The sequence below is a fragment of the Nycticebus coucang genome, chromosome 18 (assembly GCF_027406575.1).
Source record: "Nycticebus coucang isolate mNycCou1 chromosome 18, mNycCou1.pri, whole genome shotgun sequence".
Taxonomy (NCBI): Eukaryota; Metazoa; Chordata; class Mammalia; order Primates; family Lorisidae; genus Nycticebus; species Nycticebus coucang.
This window is the reverse complement of record NC_069797.1, coordinates 25,221,028-25,242,463: the sequence shown is the minus strand read 5'-3', so window position 1 is coordinate 25,242,463 and position 21,436 is coordinate 25,221,028. Positions and strand designations below refer to the sequence as shown.

Sequence of the window (21,436 nt, the reverse complement as noted above, 5' to 3'; positions counted from 1 at the left end):
GGCCTGTAAGGGGAGGCATTTGAGGCCTCTGTCCCCAGGGGAAGGTGTGAGCCAGAGGCTGGGGAGAAGAGGCTGCCTGTGGGTGCTGAAGGGTGTCCTGGCCTTTCCCCAGCCGCAGCTATGTCTTCTCCTCCTTGGCCACGTCCGCCGTATCCTTCGCCACAGGGGCCCTGGGCATGTGGATCCCGCTCTACCTGCATCGTGCTCAGGTTGTGCAGAAAACGGTGGAGACGTGTAACAGCCCGCCCTGCGGGACCAAGGACAGGTGGGGCCAGGCAAGGTGGGCCCGGGGTGGTAAGGGACCCCAGATGGGAGAGCTCCTCTGCCTCAGCCTTGGCCCCCTCTCAACCTATGCTCCACTGTCTTCTGTCCCCACAGTCTCATCTTTGGGGCCATCACCTGCTTTACAGGCTTTCTGGGTGTGGTCACAGGTGCAGGAGCCACACGCTGGTGCCGCCTGCGGACCCAGCGGGCTGACCCACTGGTATGTGCCGTGGGCATGTTGGGCTCTGCCATCTTCATCTGCCTGATCTTTGTGGCCGCCAAAAGCAGCATTGTGGGAGCCTATGTGAGTGCGTGGGGTCGGGGGCGAGGGCACTTGGGGGAAGCTGGGCCTGGCCTTGGTGGGTTCTAGAACAGAATTCTATCTGACTTGCTGGACCCTCCCTCTCCTTCTCCTGCTCTGACCGTGGCCTGGGTGTCTCAGGGCTGTGGACATGGCCTGACATCTCTGGATAACCCAGTCAGTTGTTGTGAGCCTGGCTGTTAGGAAGTGGGGGCTCCCTGCCAGCAGCCAGTGTGCAGGGAGCAGCCTGGGTTGCGGGCAGGTAGAGAGGTCCCCTGACGGTTGCTCTACTCTTTCCTGGGCAGATCTGTATCTTTGTTGGGGAGACGCTGCTGTTTTCTAACTGGGCCATCACTGCGGACATCCTCATGGTGAGCCGGGCAGGCCAAAGTCATCTTATGCTGATCCAGGCCCCTTGACTTCTCAGGGGAGCTAGGGAGGGCAGGTGAAGGGGCAGGAGAGCTGTCAGGGCTTGGTGAGGGGAGAGTGGTAAGGAAGACCTGCTGGAAAGGTGAACCCAGAGGCCAGGAGTGGATCAGAGATTTGAGGGTCTGCAGCAAAGCCGGACCAGAGAACAGGACTGAGCAGGCGGATGGGGTGATATATGGGAATCGGGTGGGGAAGGGGTGTCTCCAGGCTCAGGTTAGTGGCTGGGAGGCTGGTAGTGCCAGGCTGGCCCGGAGGTGGCACTGCCTGCCAATGCTCCTCCCCCAGCATGTGAGCATCCCTGGGCTCTGCCCCTCCCAGCTCAACTTGCGTCCCAGGCATTGCCTGCCTGAGTGCTTGTGGCTGGGGCTGGTGGACAGAGGCTATCTTCACAGGGCCAACAATGGGCTCCAGACTAGCCAGCCAAAGACAAAGGGCTGTCTGAGTGGCTGACAGGGGTTTGTGTCCCTGGGCAGCGATGGGTACACCCCAGGAAGAGTCAGAAAGGGCTAGGAACTCAAGGTAGTCAGGGTGGCAGGAGTCAGTGTAACACTTGGTCCTGTCCTGGGGAACACTCCAGCTCAGGGTTGAGAGGGGATTGGGAGAGGGACCTGCAGGGGACCAGCAGTGGGAGGTTCCAGGGAAGGCCCCGGGGCAGGGGGAGGAAGGTGTCCTCCTGGTAAACCCTCAGGGTGCTCGGGGTTTGGTACCATGGCATGGAACAGCTCAGGAGAGGGACCTCCCTGGCCCCTACTAACTCCCCTACCTCAGGAAGCCAGCCTCATTCCACCCTGAGCTTCCCTAGCCTACTTGCCCCTGGGCTGGCTAGCTGCCCCCCACCAGTCCCTGGGCTAGGGTGGAGGTGATGGGAGGTTCTGTGTTCAGCATGGAGCCAGGTGGAGGTGGGGCAGGGTTACCACACAGCCCAGAGTGAAGGGAGGAGAGTTCCTGTGAATCTAGTGCTCTTGGTGCTGAGCAGAAGCCCTCCCTGGTCTCTGTCTCCTGGGGTGGCCCAGCGGCTGCTGACAAGGTCTGGGTCCCAGGGAAATCATGTCCCAGTTTATTAAGTATCATTGCTAAGTGACTATTGCTGGAAATGGGGCCACTCATTTCTCTGGATCCAGGACTTTTTCCACCCCCACCTTCCTGCGTCCCCTGCCTCTCCCACCTCAGGGTGCCCAGTGGGCGCTGGCTGCTTGTACATGCTGTTCGCAAAGGCTGGTGCTCTGAATAGGCGAGGCAGCTGAAGCATGGGTACAGGGGGCTGCCCAGTGGCACCTGCCGAGCCGGCTGCTGCCTGCCCTGCCCCTCTATCAGGCCCTCATCTGATTTTCCCCACAGCTTTGAGGCTACAACCCCCATGGGTAAGAGCCTACTGGGTCTGATGGGGCAGGGGTGGTCTGGGCCCGGCAGTTGCTGGTATTTGATGTCGGTGGTGACCACGAATACAAGGCTCTTTCAGGCAGGTCCTGCTTTACCACGCCCTGTCCCAGGCACATCTAGGCCTGCTGGATCCTCACAGAGGAAACAAAGACGGGTCTTTTGCTTGTTAGGGAGTGAGGGCAAGGGGCTGAGAAGCCCTCTAGTTCCAGAGCTGCCCCACTCCACGTGTGGTCCTTCAGGAGGGCCTCAGTGTGCCTGTAACCACAGCACTCACCTGCCCACCAAGGCCAAGTGCAAGACCTAAGGCAGTCCTGCCATTCTTGATGGCTCAAGTACCTCAAGGGTCAGGAACTCTGGGCTAAAAGCCTCTACTGTCTGGTACCAGTGACCCCCAAATTGTTCTCCCCTTGACTGGATGTTGTGGGGGTGGGAGGTAAATATTTCTGTCTCTGAGGTAGGGACCTGGCGGGATGGCAGGTTTGGGGGCCAGTGACAAGCTCAGTCTGGGGAGGTCAGAGTGGGCTGGGCTGGGGCTGAAGGTTTGGAAGACCTCTGTCCCTAGGAAGGGACTGAAGCTATGAGTGGGTAAGGAGGCTCAGGAAGCGGGGCAGATGGAGCTGAAGAGCAGCCAAGCTGATGTGCTGGGCGGAAGGGAAGGGCACAGGGGAGAGAGGGGCCAAGACATGGGTCAGGATGGAGCCTGAGGGTGTGGGAACTTTGGAAAAGCCATGGCCCCCCAGCTCCTCGGCCACTGACCTGTCTGTCTCTCCTGCAGTATGTGGTCATCCCCACCCGAAGGGCCACAGCTGTGGCCTTGCAGAGCTTCACCTCCCACCTGCTGGGGGATGCAGGAAGCCCCTACCTCATTGGCTTTGTGAGTAGCCCTGGGGCTCAGCTGGCCTGGGGGGAGGGGGAGAGGAGGGCTGCAGGGCAGCCCTGCCTGATGTCTGCCTCCCCAATCCTTGCAGATTTCTGACCTGATCCGCCAGAGCACCAAGGACTCCCCGCTCTGGGAATTCCTGAGCCTGGGCTACGCCCTCATGCTCTGCCCCTTCGTTGTGGTCCTGGGGGGCATGTTCTTCCTTGCCACTGCTCTCTTCTTCCTCAGTGACCGTGCCAAGGCTGAGCAGCAGTGAGTGGGGATGAGGGTGGGTGGCCTGCTGCCTTGCTGAGGGACGGGGACTATGACAGCCACATCACAACCCCTGCCCTGGGGTGGTCCAGTGTTTGGTGACCTACTGTTAACGTGGGTGGGTAACCTGGTTGCTGGGGTCTAGGACCAGATCCCAGCTACACACCAGCCCATGGACCTTCCCAGGCCTCTGCCTGGAATTGCAGAACTGGGTCAGTTCTGTCCCTGGGGTTAATGGTTTTCAGAGCTGGGACTCCCTCATTTTCCTTCCGCTCATTTTCTGACTTCTTTCTTGTTTCTTCTTTATTCTTGTCTTTCTTTCCTCTCCTCACCCCTGGGCTCTCCCACCTCCCCCTGGGGCTGACGAGGTCCCTGCCCAGCACCTCCGGTCAGCCGGCCCCGGCGATGCGATGTGCCAGAGCAGTGCCCGGGCCCGGCCCCCGCTGATGCGCCACCCTGACCCCCGCCCATCTTTCCCCCAGGGTGAACCAGCTAGTGATGCCCCCCGCATCTGTGAAAGTCTGAGGTGGTGAGTGCAGGCCAGGGAGACCCTGTGGGGGCTGAGGGTGGCACTCCTTGTGGCAGGGGAAAAGCCAAGGTTAGGGGACAGTAAGCACCCCATCTCTAGTCACCTCCTGCCTAAGCACATCCCACCAACCCTGGGCTTGGTCTCACTCTCAAGATGTTGTCAGAGGAATTTACTGACAGAACCGTGGTTGGGAGGACAGGCTTCCTCTTCCAGTAAAGCAGCTCCCCTTCCTTCCTCAGATGGGGAGAAGAGGGGTATGGCCTGGGTCAGGGCACTGGCCAGGAACTCCCTGCTGCTTGGATTCTGTTCTCTGGAATCCTTTTAGGTGTACCAGGGCCTGACTCCTACTCAGACCTTCCTCAGGGCCTGGCCCATGGGAGCTGCAGCTTCCCAGCAGTGCAACACCTGGGGTCATAGCCTGGAGCCCAGATAAGGCCTGCTTCTCCAAACAGCAAGGAAAATGGAGGGAAGATTTGCAATGGATCCCCACTTCTGACCTGACACCCCTCCCCACAGGTGCCACTGGAACGATGAAGTCACACACCTCTCCAATCTGGGAGGTGCCCTACGGGGTCCTGGACCTGTTGGGCTGTCCCAGAACTTTCTGTGCCATCCACAGCTGGACACCCACCCTCTCTGGCCTGGGACTGCAGAGTGGCCCTGGCTCCAAGAAGAGGCTGTCTCCCCAGTTAACCTAGAAGGCTATGGGTGTTGGAACCACACAGCTGGACAGATTTCTAGCCCTGGGTTTGGGCTGCAGGGCCCCTGGGGACAAGGGAGAAGACAGCCTCAACTGGGTGTATTGGTAGACCCTGGCCTGCCACCAGCATATGTGACCTTGGGCATGTCCTTGCCCTCCCTAGACCACAGGTCCAGGGGGCTGGACTTTCCCACACGATTTGCTGGGCAGGAGACCATCTACAGCTTTGAAGATCCCACAGATACTGGACTGTTCAGAGATGAGTTGGCCCAGGCCTCAGAGCAGCAGTTCAGGTTCTAAGGCTCACAGAGGGCCTGTGAGCAGAGCCCACTGCCTCTCAGTTGGGTCTCTCACCTTGGGGATGTTGGACTCAACCTGGTAAATGGAACTGGGAACCCAAGTCACTGGGTACTTCCTGGCCCAGCTGGCCACTCTGGAGGACACTTGTCTCCCTGCCTTGGTTTGCCTCTTAGCCTGGAGGTCTCCTGGCTCAGGATCAACTCCTGACAAGGAGGTGCCAGGGGTGAAGGCCCTGGCAGCAGCTGCACACCACTCGTGCCCCCAGGCTCAAGGTCTTTGGTAGTTACCCACCAGCCCCTCTCTGTAGGCCCGTGGGCCTTCGAGTGCTTGTGCTATCTACCCTCCTCAACCCCCATTTCCAGCCAGGAACCCACTCCCTCCCTCAGGCTGGGCTGGGCACTCTTCCAGGGGCAGGGCCCAGGGGACCATTCCCAGAATCCACAGGGCAGTAGCCAGGACTCTGGTTGCCAGAGGAAGCAGCCATCCAGGAAGCTTCCTGCCCAATGGATGAGTGTAGAATAGGCTGAGGCCCACATGGTGAGGCTACCATGTCTCCAAATACTGGCTGCTGCTGTTAGGGAAAACCCAATCCCGTAGGGCCAGGCCTTCACCCTAGCCTTTGATCACCCCCATGGCTGTGTGTATACACATCAGAGTGTGGCTGCCAACTCCACACCAGCCAGAGCTCCCCACACTCTGCATATTTGCTGCAATCAAGGTGATTCTGGTCTGGGGGCCCTTATGGCCAGTGGGAGACCCTAAGAGCCAGCTTAGATAGCATTCCTCCTGCCCCTTAGTTCCTGGCTGGCTGTGGCTTCAGTGGTGTGTAAGCTAGTGGAATACCCCTCACCAAGTTCTGGGGCACCCCTGGGGGCCTGACAAGGGGGTGGTACTTCCTAAAGACCAGCCTAACCTCCACTCCCTACCCCAGCTGGGACCCCAGCAATGTTTTCTTGTTGTACAAGAACCAGGTCCAAGTGTTGCCTCCTCTTCCTTCCGGAAGCCAAACCGCTCCTTTATTTTTTAGAGCTGCTGATTGTGAATCTCAAGAGTCTTAAGAGAAGCCAAATATATTCCTCTTGTAAATGAAATAAACCTATTTAAATCATGCCCTGGTTGCAAACAGCTTAGGGGTAGGGACCGGAGTGGTCATGTTTGTGACCTGGCCAGTGTGCCGACTCACACTAGCCCACCTAGACACCAGAGCTGTGGGCCTGCACTGCCCCAGGGGCAGAAGCAGGGCCCAGTCTATGTACCTTGGGACTCTGGGGAAGTGGCTCAGGCTGTGCCTGCTGCCAGGATGCTCTGGCAGGCTGGCAACAGACCACAACCCAGTGCCAGAGTGAGTGCCTTAGATTGTGGCTTATTAATTAAAATCATGGTGAAAAATCTGTCTAAGGGCTGATGGAGGCAGGAGCAGGGTGGCCTGTGTTCAGGGCCTTGTCACCTTTTTCAGTTGCACTTTCTTCTTCTTGGCCCCACTTTGGAAGAGGCTGGGGCCCCTGCTGGCCAAAGTCAGCCTTGCCTTTTTCCGTGGCAGGGGTGACTGCGGTGACTTGCCTGACATCCCCTTTTTGGGAAGAGCCTTCTGATGCTGCTTTTTGACTGCAGGTTCCGTAGGGGACGTGGGAGTAGCTCCATTCACCTGGGATGGCTTCTGGTGTTTCTTCTGCAACTCTGAGGTCTTGGCAGGGGTGCTGGGGCTCAGGATGGAGGTGTCAGAGGCTGGACTCTTGATAGCAGGTGTGCCATTCACCTGGGACTGGACTGGGACTTTGTCCTTTGTCCTCTTTCTCTTCCTTTTCTTCTTCCCTGTGCTGGAAGACTGCCCCCCGCCAGTAGCTGCAGGCTTGGCATCCTCTTGTGTGACATCCTCTGGCTTACGTTTCTTACGCTTCTTGGTCTCTGGCAAGAACCCCTTTTTCTTCCGCTTCATGCTCACAGGGTCTTGGATGGTACTGGGGACTTCCTTGGTTTCCTTTTCCACTTTGGGACGCCTGGGGAAAAGTAAGTAAGGTAGGAAAGTGCCCAGTGAGGGCAGGAACCTCTTCCACTTCATGGTTCCACGGGACCCAGGCTGCCCAAAGCGCCCACATCCGAGTATACACGTGTAGCAGTGTGAGGGTCCTTCCAGCCCCCTCCCAAGGTGCAAGTCCTCCTCCCCAAACGTACTGGATTCCCAGGGCTTTCATGGCCTGCCAGTAAAGATCGTGGAGGCGGCTGGACCCGGTGGAGTGCTCCCCCTGCCGCAGGCTTTGCTGCAGGCTCTGTTGTTGGCCCTGCAGCACACCCAGGAGCGTGGTCAGGTCTAAGGTCAGCTTCTGTAGGGGTTGGAAAGTGGCAGCTGCAGTGGTGACAGAAGGCAAGACCTCTCCCAGCCCCAGTCACTCCTGCCTCTAAATCACTGGTCTTACACTGGGAAGGAGACGAGGCTTTCCCTCCTGCAGGGGCTCTACCCTGCCCACCTCAGAAGGCGTCTGTCCGTCCTTCAGTCATCTCCAGGTTGCCAAAGCCCTTCTCACCTTCCCCTGGCTGTACTGAACATGTTATTTTTGAAACCCACTGGCTCCCAGACCCCACTCTTGTGGGTTCCACACTATTAGCCTGTTCTAAGTCCTGCCTCCTCCTGACAAGCTCACTCTCCACCTGGGGTCTGGCCTGCATCTAAGGACCCTGACCCTTCCCTCTAGGCCAGACTAGGAGAACCGTATGTCCATCCACAGCTGCCTCCCAGGCCCATGGCTTGCCCACCTGGAAAATGGCCTCAGTAACTGCTGCCCACTATATCTCTTTCAGCTCTCTCAGCTTTCTTACCGAACTTGGCAATGATACACTCTCTCAGCCCTACCCCGCGGGGACAGTGTGGCCATCCTTCCCAAACCATCCCTTCCACCTTTGACTCTTCAACCATCCTGACATAAACAGTCTGGACCCCTGCCCCGGCACCCAAGATCTCTCCCACGCAGCACTCCTGGAAGCGCAGGTGCAGGGCTTACGCCGCACCTCGTGGTGGATGGTCCTGAAGAGAGCGTTGAGCAGCTCCAGGGAACATAGCTCCTTCTGGTGCTCCGCCTTGGTCTGTGTCTCCCCCAGTGCCTGCAGGTTCTAGGAAAGAGGTGGCCAGATGAGGTGCTCGGGAGAGCCACCCAGGGACTTTCCATTTCCCACTGAGGAGGACTAGAGGCCAGAGGGAAGAAATGTCTCCTGGAGGACCCCAATTCCCACACCAGGGGCTCAGGTTCTGAGTTGTCCTTGCTCCTTGGTTCCCAGAGAACTGTTTCTGCTGGAGCTGGGAGAGTGGGAGCTCTAGGCTGTTACCTCAGTGACCTTTGCCAGGACCTGGCCGATTAGCTGCTTCCACTCAGGGTCCTCAAAGCATAACCTCAGCTCCCGCATGGACAGGGTCTTCTGGAGCAGCAGGCAGGCCTGGGCCTGGTAGAATGAGGTTACCAGAAGCCCGGCCGTGGCATGCCAGGCAGGGCTCAGGGATGCATAGGAGCTTGGCAGCCAGCTGGGCACCTGCTAAAGTGCCCCTACCCCAGGCTGTGTGGGATGGGCTGCTTAATGCTCTGGGCTCTGTGGTCACCTGCCTTGTGTAGGTAGGGGACCCAGAGGACTAGGGGCAGGCAGAGCTCCCAGCTGGATGGAGGTGAGGCCTCAGGCTGGAAGAGCTCCTTCTCATAACATCCAGTCTTTCCCTGCCAGCCCCTGCCAGATGTCATTTGTGCAGGCCAGAGCATAGGCTCCAGGAGCTAGAGGGCTGGGGCCACACAGGTGTGGCTACAGGAGCACACCCAGCCCCACTCCTCAGAACCTCAGTGCCACCACCACCTGCAGAGAGCATGTGCCATAGCCAAGGACAGGAGGCAGGGATGGCTGTGCCCTCACTCACCAGGGCAGCACCCTGGAGCCTTGCAAATACCCAGGTGAAAATGGGCTAAGTGGGGCCCAGCCTGGGGTCTGGGACGTCACTTACCTGATGGCGAGGGCGTGTTGGGCCTGCTATGTGCTGGACTAGGATGGGCAGCAGGTTCTTAGAGAGCACCTAGTGGGAATGACAGAAGCCAGTGTGATGGGGACAGGGTTGGGCAGGAGCCTTGAGGGGGCAGGGTGGGCCCCACCACTCACTGGTTGCCGGGAGAAGAGGCTGAGGAACATGGGGACCGTGAATGGGCTATTGCGCTTGGTCAGGAAGGAGCTCAGCGCTGTAGAGTAGACCGGGGTCACAAGGTTCAAGTCCAGGCAGTTGGTGGTCTAGACCAAGACAGAGAGGTGGGTGAGGCCAGGAGAGGGGTCCCAGGACCAGGAGCAGAGCCTGGGCTGCCTTCAGAAGGCTGAGGATGGGGTATTGGGAAGGCACAGCCTCCACTCCTTGCTGTGAAATGCCTGTGGCTCCTCCCGCACCCTTCGTGGACCAAGCCCTCCCCACCTGTGGGTCCTTGGGTGTCAGGCTGATATTAGTGCTGGCTCCAGGCTGCTGCTGGGTTTTCGGAGTGCAGCTCTCAGCAGCATTGCCCTTCAAGACCCGGAGCAGGTAGAGAGAGGCGTTGAAGTGGTAGAGGGCAACAGAGGAGTCGGCCTGGCGGCTGGCCTGCTGCACCAACTGCTCTACTTGGGTATGCAGAGTCTCTACACGGTCACCAAGGTCGCGGCAGTAGCGCCGGGCACGGCACAGGTGGTGCCTGTTGGGGGTACGGCAGAGCTGATCAGACATTCTCTCTCCTGGTCCCTGCCAGGCAGAGCCAACCTGAGTCCCATTTCATGGGGGAAAGGGGGGGGGTGGGGGCAGCATAGAACTAGAGAAGAAAAGGGAGTTGACCAAAAGGAAGCCCCAGGGCCACCTGCAGATTGCACTGAGGTGTACCACAAGCCTGCACCCCTGAATGCCCACATCTCCCTGTCTCTCATGGGACAGTACAGGCCTCGTTCAAAGTGAGACCAGGATTTATGTGCATGAACCCCACACGGCCCTGTAGGGCTGGGGACAAAGACAGGTGAGGAGAGACAGGTCACTTAAGAAACTAGATACTTTATTTCATACATCAGTGTTACAATAAAAAGAAAAAAAAACTAGATACTGTCCCAGCAGGCAGCGGGAGGAAGTGTCAGAGTGTGGCTTGGGGGTGGCACAGGATCATGTTGGGGTACATAAGTAGGTATGCTCCCCAGTCCCTCCCGTTATGCACCTGGGGACCCAAGTCCCTGTCCTTTGCCTCCACCAGCATCCAGCACCCCAGCTCTCGAGGGTGGTCTGTGTTGTACCTGCCTATGTCTCCCACAGCTGCAGGGGCCTTCCTGCTGGGCTCCCTGCCACTAGCACGGCCCCTCCCTGGCTCTTCTCCACCCTGCTGCCCATTTCCTAAAAGGCAAAGAGAGCCCAGACCCTTCCCCACACGAGTGTTCTTGAAGCCAGCCATCCTAGGGTCAGAGCCTGTAGGGCACCCCTACCTCACTTGGATAGATACCATCTGGACACTCTTCCTGCCTACCTGCCCTGCCCAGGGACCCCCACAGTTCCCGGAGCTGGGTTAGGTGTCCCTCACCCACCACTGTGTGTCCCCACTATTTCCTACCTCCCAAACAACCCCACTAAGGACTGTCACTGTTGGGTGACTGAATGGGTTTTTGTCTACCCTGAGGACAGGGATGGGCCTGGGGCCTGGGGCCTGAGGACTCCAGCTGTAGGACAAGTGTGGGGAAAGCAGGTGGATGCCCGGGGTGAGAATCCCGACTCTCCGCCCTCCCATATGGATGGCAGCCAAGGGCATGCCCCGCTCACGTGAAGATGCGGGCTGTCTTGTGCAGCAGGTCACGCTCCTGCTGGGAGCTGCCACCACTGCGCATGCCACGCCGGATGATGCTCAGCAGTGGCTGGAGCAGCTCTAGGACCAGGGAGTTCTCGGGCTGCTTGGTTACCAGCACCTCGATCAGGTCCAGCACCTGTGGCCGGGAGGTGGGTTAGCCTGAGCAGAATGAGGGGGCGGGGGTGGGGCAGGGCAGGCCGCAGGGCTCACCCGGATCTGGAAGTCCCGCCTCAGCGCCTTCTCCTTCTGCAGCTTGTTCTTCTCATCCCGCCGGGCCTGGATGCGGAGCTTTTGCTCGGCAAAGAGGCTGGCAAGGCTCTGGTCCAGGGCCATCATGGCCTCATCCCCTAGCTCCTCATCATCATCCTCACTGTCTGCGCCACCCTGAGGGACAGGGTCTGCTGTCAGCTTGGCCTCGGGCGAGAACACGTGCCTCCCCCTGGCTCCTGCTCACCAGTGCCTTGCCAGCCTGCAGCACGGCCATCAGCTGCTCCCGGAAGCCCTGGTCCACGTCCCCTTCACGATCTTCCTCCTCACTCTCCTCTTCCTCCTCACTCTCCTCCTCGCTTTCTGAATGTCTGTTGTCCTCACTGTCCTCGCTCTTGTCCTGTGGGGGCAAGTGTGTTGTCACAAAGCCCCACAGCTACCACGTCTGCCCTGGCCCTCAGTGGCAAGTACCTCTGTGTCCTCTAGCTGCTTCTCGTCAGAATCGTCAGTGACCACCACGTGTTCGTCCTCATCCTGGCTCATCTCAGGATTCAGCACCTGGGGAGGATGCCCAGCCACTGCCTCTTTGCCTCCCTGTCCCCCAGCCCCTCCTCAGATCACTGCCACCCCTAATCAGCATTGCCCAAAGGTTCCCATTTGAGGGAGGAAAATGGAGTCCAGCAGAGGTGACAGCCCCTTTCAGTGTCTCTGTGACAGACCTACGCACCTACCCACTCTGAACCACAGAGAGGTGGCCAGAGGAGGATGGGGACCCCTGAGGCAGAGTTGTACTCTGTGGGCCCCACTCCCAAAGGTCCCAACTCACATCCAGGATTAGCTGCAGGGCACGTGGAGTCAGGTGGGAGCAAATGTGGCCAAACACGCTCCGGGCCACCTGGCGCATCAAATGGCTAGGCTGGGCCAGCAGGGCCAGAAGGATCTCCACCAGCACCTCCACCCATGGCAGCTCCTGGGAGTCTGAGAGGGCAAAGAGCGCTAAGCCCAGGTGGGGCCAATGACCTGGCCACGCCCCTCCAGCCCGTCTTATTCTCAAGCACACACCCTGCCCGTCCTGCCTCAGGAGCAATGACCTACTGGTGGCCTTGGTGCGGCTCCGGCGGGTCTTCTCCCCCAGGCTCTTCTTGATGCAGGTCTGGATGTCGCTGAGCAGGTCACAGCTCTCTGCAGGGGACTATGGGCAGGACAGGACAGATTCAGGGGCAAGGAGCCACTTCCAGCCTTTGCTGACATCAGAGATCTTGACTACTCAAGCCACCACCCTCGCAAGCCAGAATAGAAGTCCCCAGCCAGACCTTGGGGACAGCCCAAAGCTAATGACTTTTTTTTTGTAGTTTATGGCCGGGGCTGGGTTTGAACCCGCCACCTCTGGCATGTGGGGCTGGCGCCCTACTCCTTTGGGCCACAGGCGCCACCTGCTAATGACTTTTTTACACATAATATGCAGTCACAGGATCTGACAGCCTACGGGTACCCAACTTCCCCACTGACATCAGCAGCAGACCCTGACAAGACAACCAGGGTCACAGAGAAGCCAGCAGATTCCAGCCTCCTCACTTGGATTCTATATCATTCACCCCCATCTCGCTTGGCATTAGAGACAGAATTGAAAATCATTCATTTTAATTTAATTAAATTTAAACTAATCTTGCTGGAGATGAGCTGAGACCCCAGCCAGTGAGATAGTAGGAGGCATGTTGAAAATATCCTGTGTGACGTATGGCACCCAAAGGGCAGACCTCCCCTCAGAGTATACCCGGCAGCTTGAATGGTTAGGGTAAAACATGAGCCCAGAGCCCTGGCTATCACTATCCAGCTCCCAGGCCGGTCCCTGTCCTTCTCTGGGCTGTACTTTGTATCCAAGGATTTGACGCACTCTGAACTATAGCCTCCTCTATTCAAGTCAAGCTCAGAAATCCCAGTGCCAGGGCAGGCCCTGCATGTGTCCTAAAATCATTAGGGCTCCACTGCTATCAAAGCCCCAACACCATAGTCACCCTTCACATGGCTTGTCACGGGCTGGGCTCGGAGTGCTCAGGGCTGGGAACCAAAGACCATAGGCAAGTGGCCAGAAGGGAGCAAGTGAGAGACCCACCTAGTCAGGCTACTTAATTACTAAAGCTGCCTCCGTGAAAGCCTTTAAACGTGAAAACTTTCTCTTTTTTTTTTTTTTTGTAGAGACAGAGTCTCACTTTATCACCCTCAGTAGAGTGCCATGGCATCACACAGCTCACAGCACTCTCCAACTCCTGGGCTGAAGCGATTCTCTTGCCTCAGCCTCCCGAGTAGCTGGGACTACAGGCGCCCGCCACAATGCCCAGCTATTTTTTGGTTTGCAGTTCAGCCGGGGCGGGTTTGAACCCGCCACCCTCGGCATATGGGGCCGGCACCCTACCGACTGAGCCACAGGCGCCGCCCTAAACGTGAAAACTTTAAAAGAAATCAGGGTTCAAAGTCAAGAAGAAACCATAGGGGTCAAAAGCATTGGTGGCATGCTTAACGTGAAAGATTCTTGTTGGGGAGAACAGAAGGGGGGACCCCACAATTCTACAGTGCCTATCCCCCATTAGAAGATGTACAAATTACAGCGTGTGACAGAGTGAAACCTAATGTGAGAAGAGCCTACCTCGAAGTTAGGATTACGGGAGACCCCGCACAGAAAGCTCAGGATACAGGCTGGGGCCCAGTGTGTGGATGGAGTGATTTTTCCCTGGGTTATTAATTCTACTCATGATGGGATTGCCCTGGAAAACCTTCCAACTTCAACTCCCCAGAGCCTTCCCCAGCCAACTGGATAGCCCTCAGGCCTCTTGGTAGGAGGCCCAGAGCACCCCACAAGTCCAGGTTCACAGAAGCCCTCCAACCCAGGCCACCGTACCTTGAAGAGGTGGATGCCCACCAGGAGCAGCAGGTGCTGAAAAGCGGCAGCTCTGGCCTCTGTGGAGTGGGCCTCCAGCTCCTTCAGAGTCTGCAGCATTCTGGGGTGAGACCGGTATGTTCTCAGGCCACCACTGCTGGTCAGACTGCAATCTCCTGCCCACGCCCCCTGGAAATCCCACCCACTCACTGGTCCCAAGCCTGGCGCTGCTGCGTCGTGAAGGGCATCACGGTGTTCACACTGCGGCTGTGGTTCAGCAGTTTGTCCGCCAACTGCACCAGGCGATAGGTCCAGGACTGCCCACCCTGCGTCTGGTCTGGAGCCTGCTTGAACTGTGTGGTGAGGGTCTGCAGCAGACTGGGCAATGGGCAGGGGTCACAGGCCTGGATAAGTGAACATGGCCACTTCCCTCCACCCACCCCAGGGCTCAGTCCCTCATCTCCCCTGGACCTTTTGGAATTCAATGGGTTTCTGCCATTGTTTCCAGCTTAGGGGAGCAAGAGGGAGTAAGCATTCTCAAGGCCATCTTTCCACCTGCAGACCTCTCCCAAGCTGCCCAAGACTCACCTGAAGAAGGCATTGCTGACAACCTCCCGGGACTGGCTCTCCAAAGGGAAGGAGAACTGCTGCTTAGTCTCCGGGATCTGGGACATGGGCTTCTTTGTTACAAAGAATGAATGGAACAAACAAAACCTGGGGAGTGTGGGAGAGTAGCCAGTGTTGCCTCAGTGCCGTTCGTGTTTTAGGCTCTCCTTGGGTGGCACCAAGGATGTGATGCCAGGAGCAAGGGGAGACATTTCTGCTCTGGGCAGTCCTCAGGGGCCTAAGAGACAAGGCTGGAGGGAGACCCACGGCCCCTCCTTTGGAATCAAGACAAATGTGAGGCTATGTGTTCATGGCCAAGTGACATGACATCATGTCTGTTTCTGCAGACATGAGGCTAGTGAAGCCCCTTATGTGACTGTAGTGAGGGTAAAATGAGCACCTGGCTGGCTTGGACAGATGAGGCAGGTGTCAGGCAAAAGGCTTCCCCGACATCACCAATGTGCACAGGTTGCCTGCAGGATGTCCCTGAAGCCCCAAACCTCCTAGGCTGCTGGAGAACTCCCTAGTTCCCCTGTGCCTAGTACCCACTGTTGGCACAACCTGAAGGCTTCCAGCTCCATGGAGACCCTGATTAGGACTAGGCAAAGGGCCCAATCCCTTGGTCACAATACCCAGGGAGGTGGGGTTCCAGCACATCTCACACCTGGCCACCTGCTCAACCAAGGCCTCCTCCTTCTCCAGGTGCACATTGTCCACGATGCTGACCAGTCGATGGATGAGCCACTTTCGCAGTCGGGCAACAGCTCGCTCAGGCCTGGGGGTGGGAGCCAAGGTCACAGGAGACTTTTAGAGATGACAAAAATAAGGTACTCCTCCTCTTCCCCTAAGTGGCCTGAGGTGATCTGTGAAAATGGTTTGCTATTTACTTGACCCAGAAAACTCCCCCGAAGTCAGGTAAGTCAAGAGGCTAAAATCTTTGTGTTCAAGAACACATGTGAAACTGCCTAGGCCATCAAGGGTATGCATATAGGAAAAGCCACCAAGTATCTGAAGGATGTCACTTTAAAGAAACAATGTGTATCATTCCAATGTTACAATGGTGGAATTGGTAGGTGTGCCCAGGCCAAACAGTGGGGCTGGACACAGGGTTGGTGGCCCAAAAAGAGTGCTGAATTTTTGCTGCATATACTTAAAAATGCAGAGAGTAATGCTGAACTTAAGGGTTCAGATGGAGATTCTCTGGTCATTGAGCATATCCAAGTGAACAAAGCACCCAGGATGTATTACCAAACTTACAGAGCTCATGGTCGCATTAACCCATACATGAGCTCCCCCTGCCACATCGAGATGATCGTTACTGAAAAGGAACAAACTGTTCCCAAACCAGAAGAGGAGGTAGTACAGAAGAAAAAAATATCCCAGAAGAAACTGAAGAAATGAAAACTTATGGTACAGGAATAGACGGAACATAAAATAAATACAAATAACAGTAAAAAAGAAAAAAATAAGGCACTCATTTAAAAGGCGAAAAACCAAAAACACAGGGCAGAGTGATGGTTAGGAGCCCAGACTGACCTGGGTTCAAATCCTACTCTAATTCCTACCTGTGTCATCTTTGGGCTCAAAAACCATACCTGTCCTGATCTTAAGAGACAGGAAACCATGATCTTCCCCACCCTTATCACCAGCATGGGTTTACATGAGGAAACTGAGGCCTTGTTTGAAAGTTAAGGATCTTCCCCTCCCTCCCATCCTATGGTCTAGAGGAGTGATTTTCAACCAGTGTGCCATAGAAATTTTTAAAGATTCATTAAATTATTTTCAAAAGAAGTTAAAAACACAATTAACTATATTCTTTTTATAATTCTTTTTTTGATCAGCATAATTTAAATGTGCCACAGAAATTTAACTATAGGGTCAACTGTGCTGTGACAAAAAGAGGCTGAACACTGGTTTAGAGCCACCACGAGAGGGAGGATCCAGGCTGCTGGGTTCCATGGGCCCAGGAAGCCAACTCCCAAATCCTGGCCCTTTTCCTTGGGCCACTCACACATGGAGTGATGCATCTTGGGCTTTCTTCTGGTTGTTGGTGCTGAAGTCAACCAAAGAGTCCAGGTTGGGCTGGAGAAACATGTCCTGCAGCCAGGCCACATAGCCCTGCAGGGCAGGGGGACTCAGGAACCGCACGACCCACCAGAAGGAAGGCACGACAGGGAGACCTTGGTTGGTGATGGATGAGAAGGCCACCAGCACAGTCAGCTGCCGCTCAGGGTCATCCTGGCAGCCCTCCAGGAAGGTGCCCACGTAATTGTCCATCTCCGGGGCAAATCTGAACTGGTTCGGGAGCTGAAAGAGTGAGGCATGGTACTGGGCTCACCAGCCCGGTGGGGGGAGCAGGAGGCAACAGCACCAGTGACTTTGCCACTACAGGTTAAATCAAGGCCCAGACGCCCCCCTCCCTTGCACAAAGCCAGACTGAGCCTGAACTTGAAGTAGTTCCCTGTCACCCCAATGCTTCTGTCTGGTGTCAAGTGCTATGTGCTAAGGACCATAATACAGGGTGGCTGCTTATTTAACCTTTGTAATGACCCTTTGTAATGACCCCTTTACATGGGTCCACTACTGTCATTTTATAGATATAGAAAGTGAGGTGCAAAAATCCCAAATTTTCAGGATCACAGGGCTTTCAGTGGTATAACTGGGATTTGGACTCAGTTAATCTGTACTTAAAATCCAACCTCCACCTTTTTTTGAGACAAGAGTCTTGCTCTGTTGCCCTGGCTAGAATGCAGTGGCATCATCATAGCTCACTGCAACTTCAAACTTCTGGGCTCATGTGATTTCCTGCCCCAGATTCCCAAGCAGCTATAGGCTTGCATTGTGCCTGACTAGTTTTTCTATTTATAGTAGAGACAGGGTCTTGCTGGTTCAAGCTTCTGGGCTCAAGACATACTCAAGCCTCAGCCTCCCAGAGTCCTAAGATCACAGACATGAGCCACCACACACAGCCCAACCCAAGCTCTTCACTACTGCTTTATACTTCCTGAATTTTTCCAGAAAATGAGAACGAGAGTTCTCTGAAATGAAATGAGCTGGTGAGAACAGCAAACCTAGCAGTGCTTAGTGGGTACCAGGCAAAACAGTGCTCAAACATTGGTAGAGATGATGGTTATCATTTGAAGACTTGCCAGGGTCGGAGGAAGGACTGGACAAGTCACTGCTACCCACACTCCTGTGAGAGTACTGAGGGCAAAAGGCCTGACCTCGCCAAAATTCCATCCAGAGGGGAAGGGATTTCACGCAGCCCACTTTACCCAGAGGGATGCCAGGTCCCCTGAAGGGTCCATCGCCCCCAACCCCCACCGCCCTGAGCTGTGTGGAATGGTGTCTACCTTGGCAGTGACCATGTGCTCCCCAAAATGGCGGATCAAGTCTCCCCGCATAACCATCTGCAGCTGCTCCTTGGACAGCAGGGGCAAGGCCTCACCCAGCAGGCGGAAACAGAGGTAGCTAAGGGGTATGTGATAGAGCCTGGTCAGAGCCCTCAGTCCCCCGGGAACAGACAAGGAGGACGGTTGAGAGAGGACTAGTGCCACACACACCTAGCTGGCCAGGACTGTTTCTTCAACACCCCTTGCTCTACAACTTCCTTCCAGAACCATGGGAACTTATCCTCTTTAAGTGCCAGGTGGAGCAGGTCCCGAGCCACAGGCGGCAGCTTGCGCTCCTTCTTCACAGAGGAGGAAGCCATCTTTAGCACATTCACCAGCCTGAGGAGGAGGAGGAGAGGACTCAGGAAACACTCACCTAACAGACCAGGGCAGCAGGGACACTTCCAGGCCATGCAGCAAATCTGGGCCTGGCCAGATGCAGCCTGGTGGTCCAAAGGAGAGCTGATCCGCCCGCCTCCCTCACACCTGGGCACATTCTCATCCGAGAATAAGTTGACTGATCCCATCATGCTCTTGAGCTTTGTGGGCACCTTCTGCTGAGCCAAGAGGAAGAGCTCCAGGCGCTCAGGGGAGTTGAGTATCGCATTCAAGTCAGCCTTGAGGACCTTGGGCAGGATTTCCTGTAACATAGCCTCTGGGACCTAGAGACAGACAGATGGTTAAGGGATGGTGGCTCCCTCCCAGCACCCTTTAGTCTCTCCCTCTGTGGGGTAAGCCAGGCTGAGGTGGGACAGCCATAATCTACCTGGCTAGGCTCGAGATTCATCAGAGGGCATTTGTTAAAAAAAAAAAAAAAAAATCAATGTCCTGGGCAGCTGGGTTTTTTTTTTTTTTGTAGTCTCACTTCATGGCCCTTGGTAGAGTGCCGTGGCATCACACAGCTCACAGCAACCTCCAACTCCTGGGCTTAAGCGATTCTCTTGCCTCAGCCTCCCGAGTAGCTGGGACTACAGGCGCCCGCCACAACGCCCAGCTATTTTTTGGTTGCAGTTCAGCCGGGGCGGGGTTTGAACCCGCCACCCTCGGTATATGGGGCCGGCGCCTTACCGACTGAGCCACAGGCGCCGCCGGCAGCTGGGTTTTTAACAAGCATCCTGCTGATGTTAACTGGCCCAGGGCTATCCTTTTGAATGCAGGTTCTTTTGACTCTGAGTCCAAAACTCTGCATTTTAAGTCCAGTCCTTGCTTGTTTCTTCAAGATAATAATAGCAAATGTGTTGTCATGGGCCAGACACAGTTCCAGAGTGGCATGCTCCATATGCTAGCCACCAGCCACACGGGGCCACTGAGCACTTGAAATGAGTAGGTCTGATCTGAATGGAGATGTGCTTTAAGTATAAATTACACACCGGACTCCTGAGACTTACCACGACAATAAGTGTAAAGCATCTCCACAATTTTTTTTTACACTAACTGAATGCTGAAATACTATTTTTGATGTACTAGATTAAGCAAAATATTACTGACCTCCATCTATCTTCTTTTAATTTTTTCTACTAAGTGACTATCATTCTCATAGATTAACTCAAGCCTCCACAATAGGGAATGCTGCCGAGCCCCTGCAGCTGGAGAGCCTTACCTCAGACAGGATGTCCACCAGGGCCTTCTGTGGCTGCTCTTGTAAGTGGTTGTAGTGCTGGGCCAGGGCTTGTAGCAACTTCACCGACTTCATCAGTGCCTCCTGGTCCTGGTCCCCACAGAGAGCCAGAGGGTGTGGTTACAGCATTGCTACTGTCACCTACTACTCACAAGCAAATCCATGTCCCCCCGGATTCTCACCTTCACCAGCCGGCCAGACTGAAAGAGGGCTAGTACCCCAAATAGGTTTCCAAAGAGAGCAGGTCTCACCGTTGCCTAGAATAGGATCCAAGCACAGGTGAGACGGGCCCAACTACTCCCCCATCTGCCTAATCCTTACAGCTGCTGACCTGCCTGGGGCCATGCTCACCTTTTTCACATGATGTAGGTCATATTTTTCTTGTATTTGCTGCAGAACGCTGCACAAGGGGATGTCTTCAAAGGACTGTAACAGCTGCCAGGAGTTGTGGCAGGAGGAAGAGAGACTCAGAGGAGTGACCCACCTATATCCCAATAGATCTCAACCTCCCATATCCCTTTTCCCAAGGAGTATTGGGTCCCTCCCTATTTTCACCCTAAGGATGCTTCTCAAGCTGCTCATGCCCTTTTGTGCAACACTGAGGTTGCAACGCCTGCTCAAAAGGGAACTGAATCTTGCTTCCCTGTCCCATCCCCACCAGAGTACATTCTGTAGTGCCTAGACTGCATGACTGAGATTCCCAGCCAAGCTGTCTCAAGCCCCACTCAGGCTGATCTTAAAAGACTGGATCTTAATTGTTCTTCCAATTGTCTGATTTCCTCAGACGGTGGCCTATACCCAGTTGAATGCCCTTGCCACAGTCATAAGGAAGCCCATCCCAAAGCTCAATACACCAAGTGTTCCTAAGAGGCTGATCAACTTAAGTACCAAAAAGAAAACTTGCTCAATTTCCCATTCCATCTGCCTGGACTTCATTGCGGGCAGGCCTTGTTCACACACTTTCTTCACCTCCACGTGAGGACCCTTCCCTCAGGCTGGCCTTCTTCAGCTCAGGTACCACCCCTGACTTCTTTATCAGGCCACCCCTCTTCCGCAGCTGAGACCTCGCACTCTTACACACCATTTGACCCGCATGGCTGGGCCCCTGCCAGGAGCACCATCTTACCTGTGCCAGGGCCAGGCTGTAGCAGGGCCGGGCTGTTTCTCGCCCGACTCCAAGCCCAGTGATCAGGCGCTTCAAGGCGTACTTCATCTCAGACCCCTGAGAAACCAAACGCATGCTCGTGTTGAACAGTGACGAGAATCTGCCAGCTCTTTCCCCCCCAGACATTCAGGTTCGCGACCACTTCCCCCCAGTCCCAAAGCTTTGCCGGGATCTACGCAGCTCCTTGCCCCATACCTGCGGCCTTGTGCGCAGATACTCCAGCAGCTTCTCTGTGGCCTCAAGCCGCGTCTCCTGCTGCGGCTTCGCAATGTCCCAGAAGAAGTCCAAGAACTCGCGGCTGTGCTGTAGCAGAGCATGACGGTCGGCAGGCAGGGCGCCGCTCTGAGTCGCCTCTCCCGGAGACACGGGCGCAGATACCTCCGGACTCTCCATCTCCGCCATGCTGTCGGGAACACGTGTGCGGCGAAGGTCGCGGCGCATGTGCACTGGGTACGCGCGGCTCGGGGGCGGAGCCGGGAGAGAGGCGGGCCCTGGCCAGGGCGGGGCGGGGCTGGGGCGGGACCGTAGAAGGTCTGGCTCTAACGCCCTCATCCTGGGTGGAAACTTCTCCCCGCGAGTGTTTGACCTTCTCGAACTCCTGCCGTGGTGGCTGTGGCAAGCAGTTGTACCCTCGGTACCCTATTTGGGCATCTCTGAGGGCTCATCTCGGAAAACAATTCCAAGTGAAGCAAATCCATCCACCTCGTCCTGGAGCGGCCCCTGCGCTCTGAACA

At 56.0% G+C, this 21,436-nt stretch overlaps 2 protein-coding genes across 6 annotated transcripts in view; one reads left to right on the top strand and one right to left on the bottom strand.

Annotated features, from left to right (window-relative positions):
* The window catches only part of SPNS2 (SPNS lysolipid transporter 2, sphingosine-1-phosphate), a 38,335-nt gene extending 32,192 nt beyond the window's left edge, over positions 1–6,143 (top strand). For 4 of the 5 annotated variants that reach the window (XR_008375509.1, XR_008375507.1, XR_008375510.1 and 1 more), the window contains 7 exons: positions 113–265; positions 379–568; positions 871–936; positions 3,150–3,248; positions 3,343–3,506; positions 3,875–4,035; positions 4,552–6,143. Coding sequence is in view for 1 of the 5 variants with exons in the window: in XM_053568751.1 (XP_053424726.1) it covers positions 113–265; positions 379–568; positions 871–936; positions 3,150–3,248; positions 3,343–3,506; positions 3,989–4,031 (715 nt within the window). In the remaining 4 variants the exon portion in view is untranslated. The remainder of the gene's footprint in view (positions 1–112; positions 266–378; positions 569–870; positions 937–3,149; positions 3,249–3,342; positions 3,507–3,874; positions 4,036–4,551) is intronic. The other variant, XM_053568751.1, reaches the window with a different exon arrangement.
* Positions 6,016–21,165, bottom strand: MYBBP1A (MYB binding protein 1a). Its single transcript, XM_053568750.1, has 26 exons — positions 20,898–21,165; positions 20,664–20,759; positions 19,889–19,972; positions 19,720–19,794; positions 19,520–19,627; positions 18,406–18,581; positions 18,091–18,258; positions 17,881–17,998; positions 16,539–16,834; positions 15,192–15,302; positions 14,510–14,635; positions 14,132–14,299; positions 13,943–14,042; positions 12,142–12,238; positions 11,873–12,024; positions 11,518–11,604; positions 11,294–11,446; positions 11,050–11,223; positions 10,815–10,975; positions 9,465–9,717; positions 9,164–9,289; positions 9,012–9,080; positions 8,354–8,467; positions 8,039–8,140; positions 7,208–7,356; positions 6,016–7,032 (listed from the first exon to the last, which is right to left on the bottom strand). The coding sequence occupies exons 1-26, from the start codon at positions 21,141–21,143 to the stop codon at positions 6,468–6,470; spliced, it is 4,074 nt and encodes a 1,357-aa protein (XP_053424725.1). The 5' UTR covers positions 21,144–21,165; the 3' UTR covers positions 6,016–6,467.
* Between the last annotated feature and the right edge of the window lie 271 nt (positions 21,166–21,436).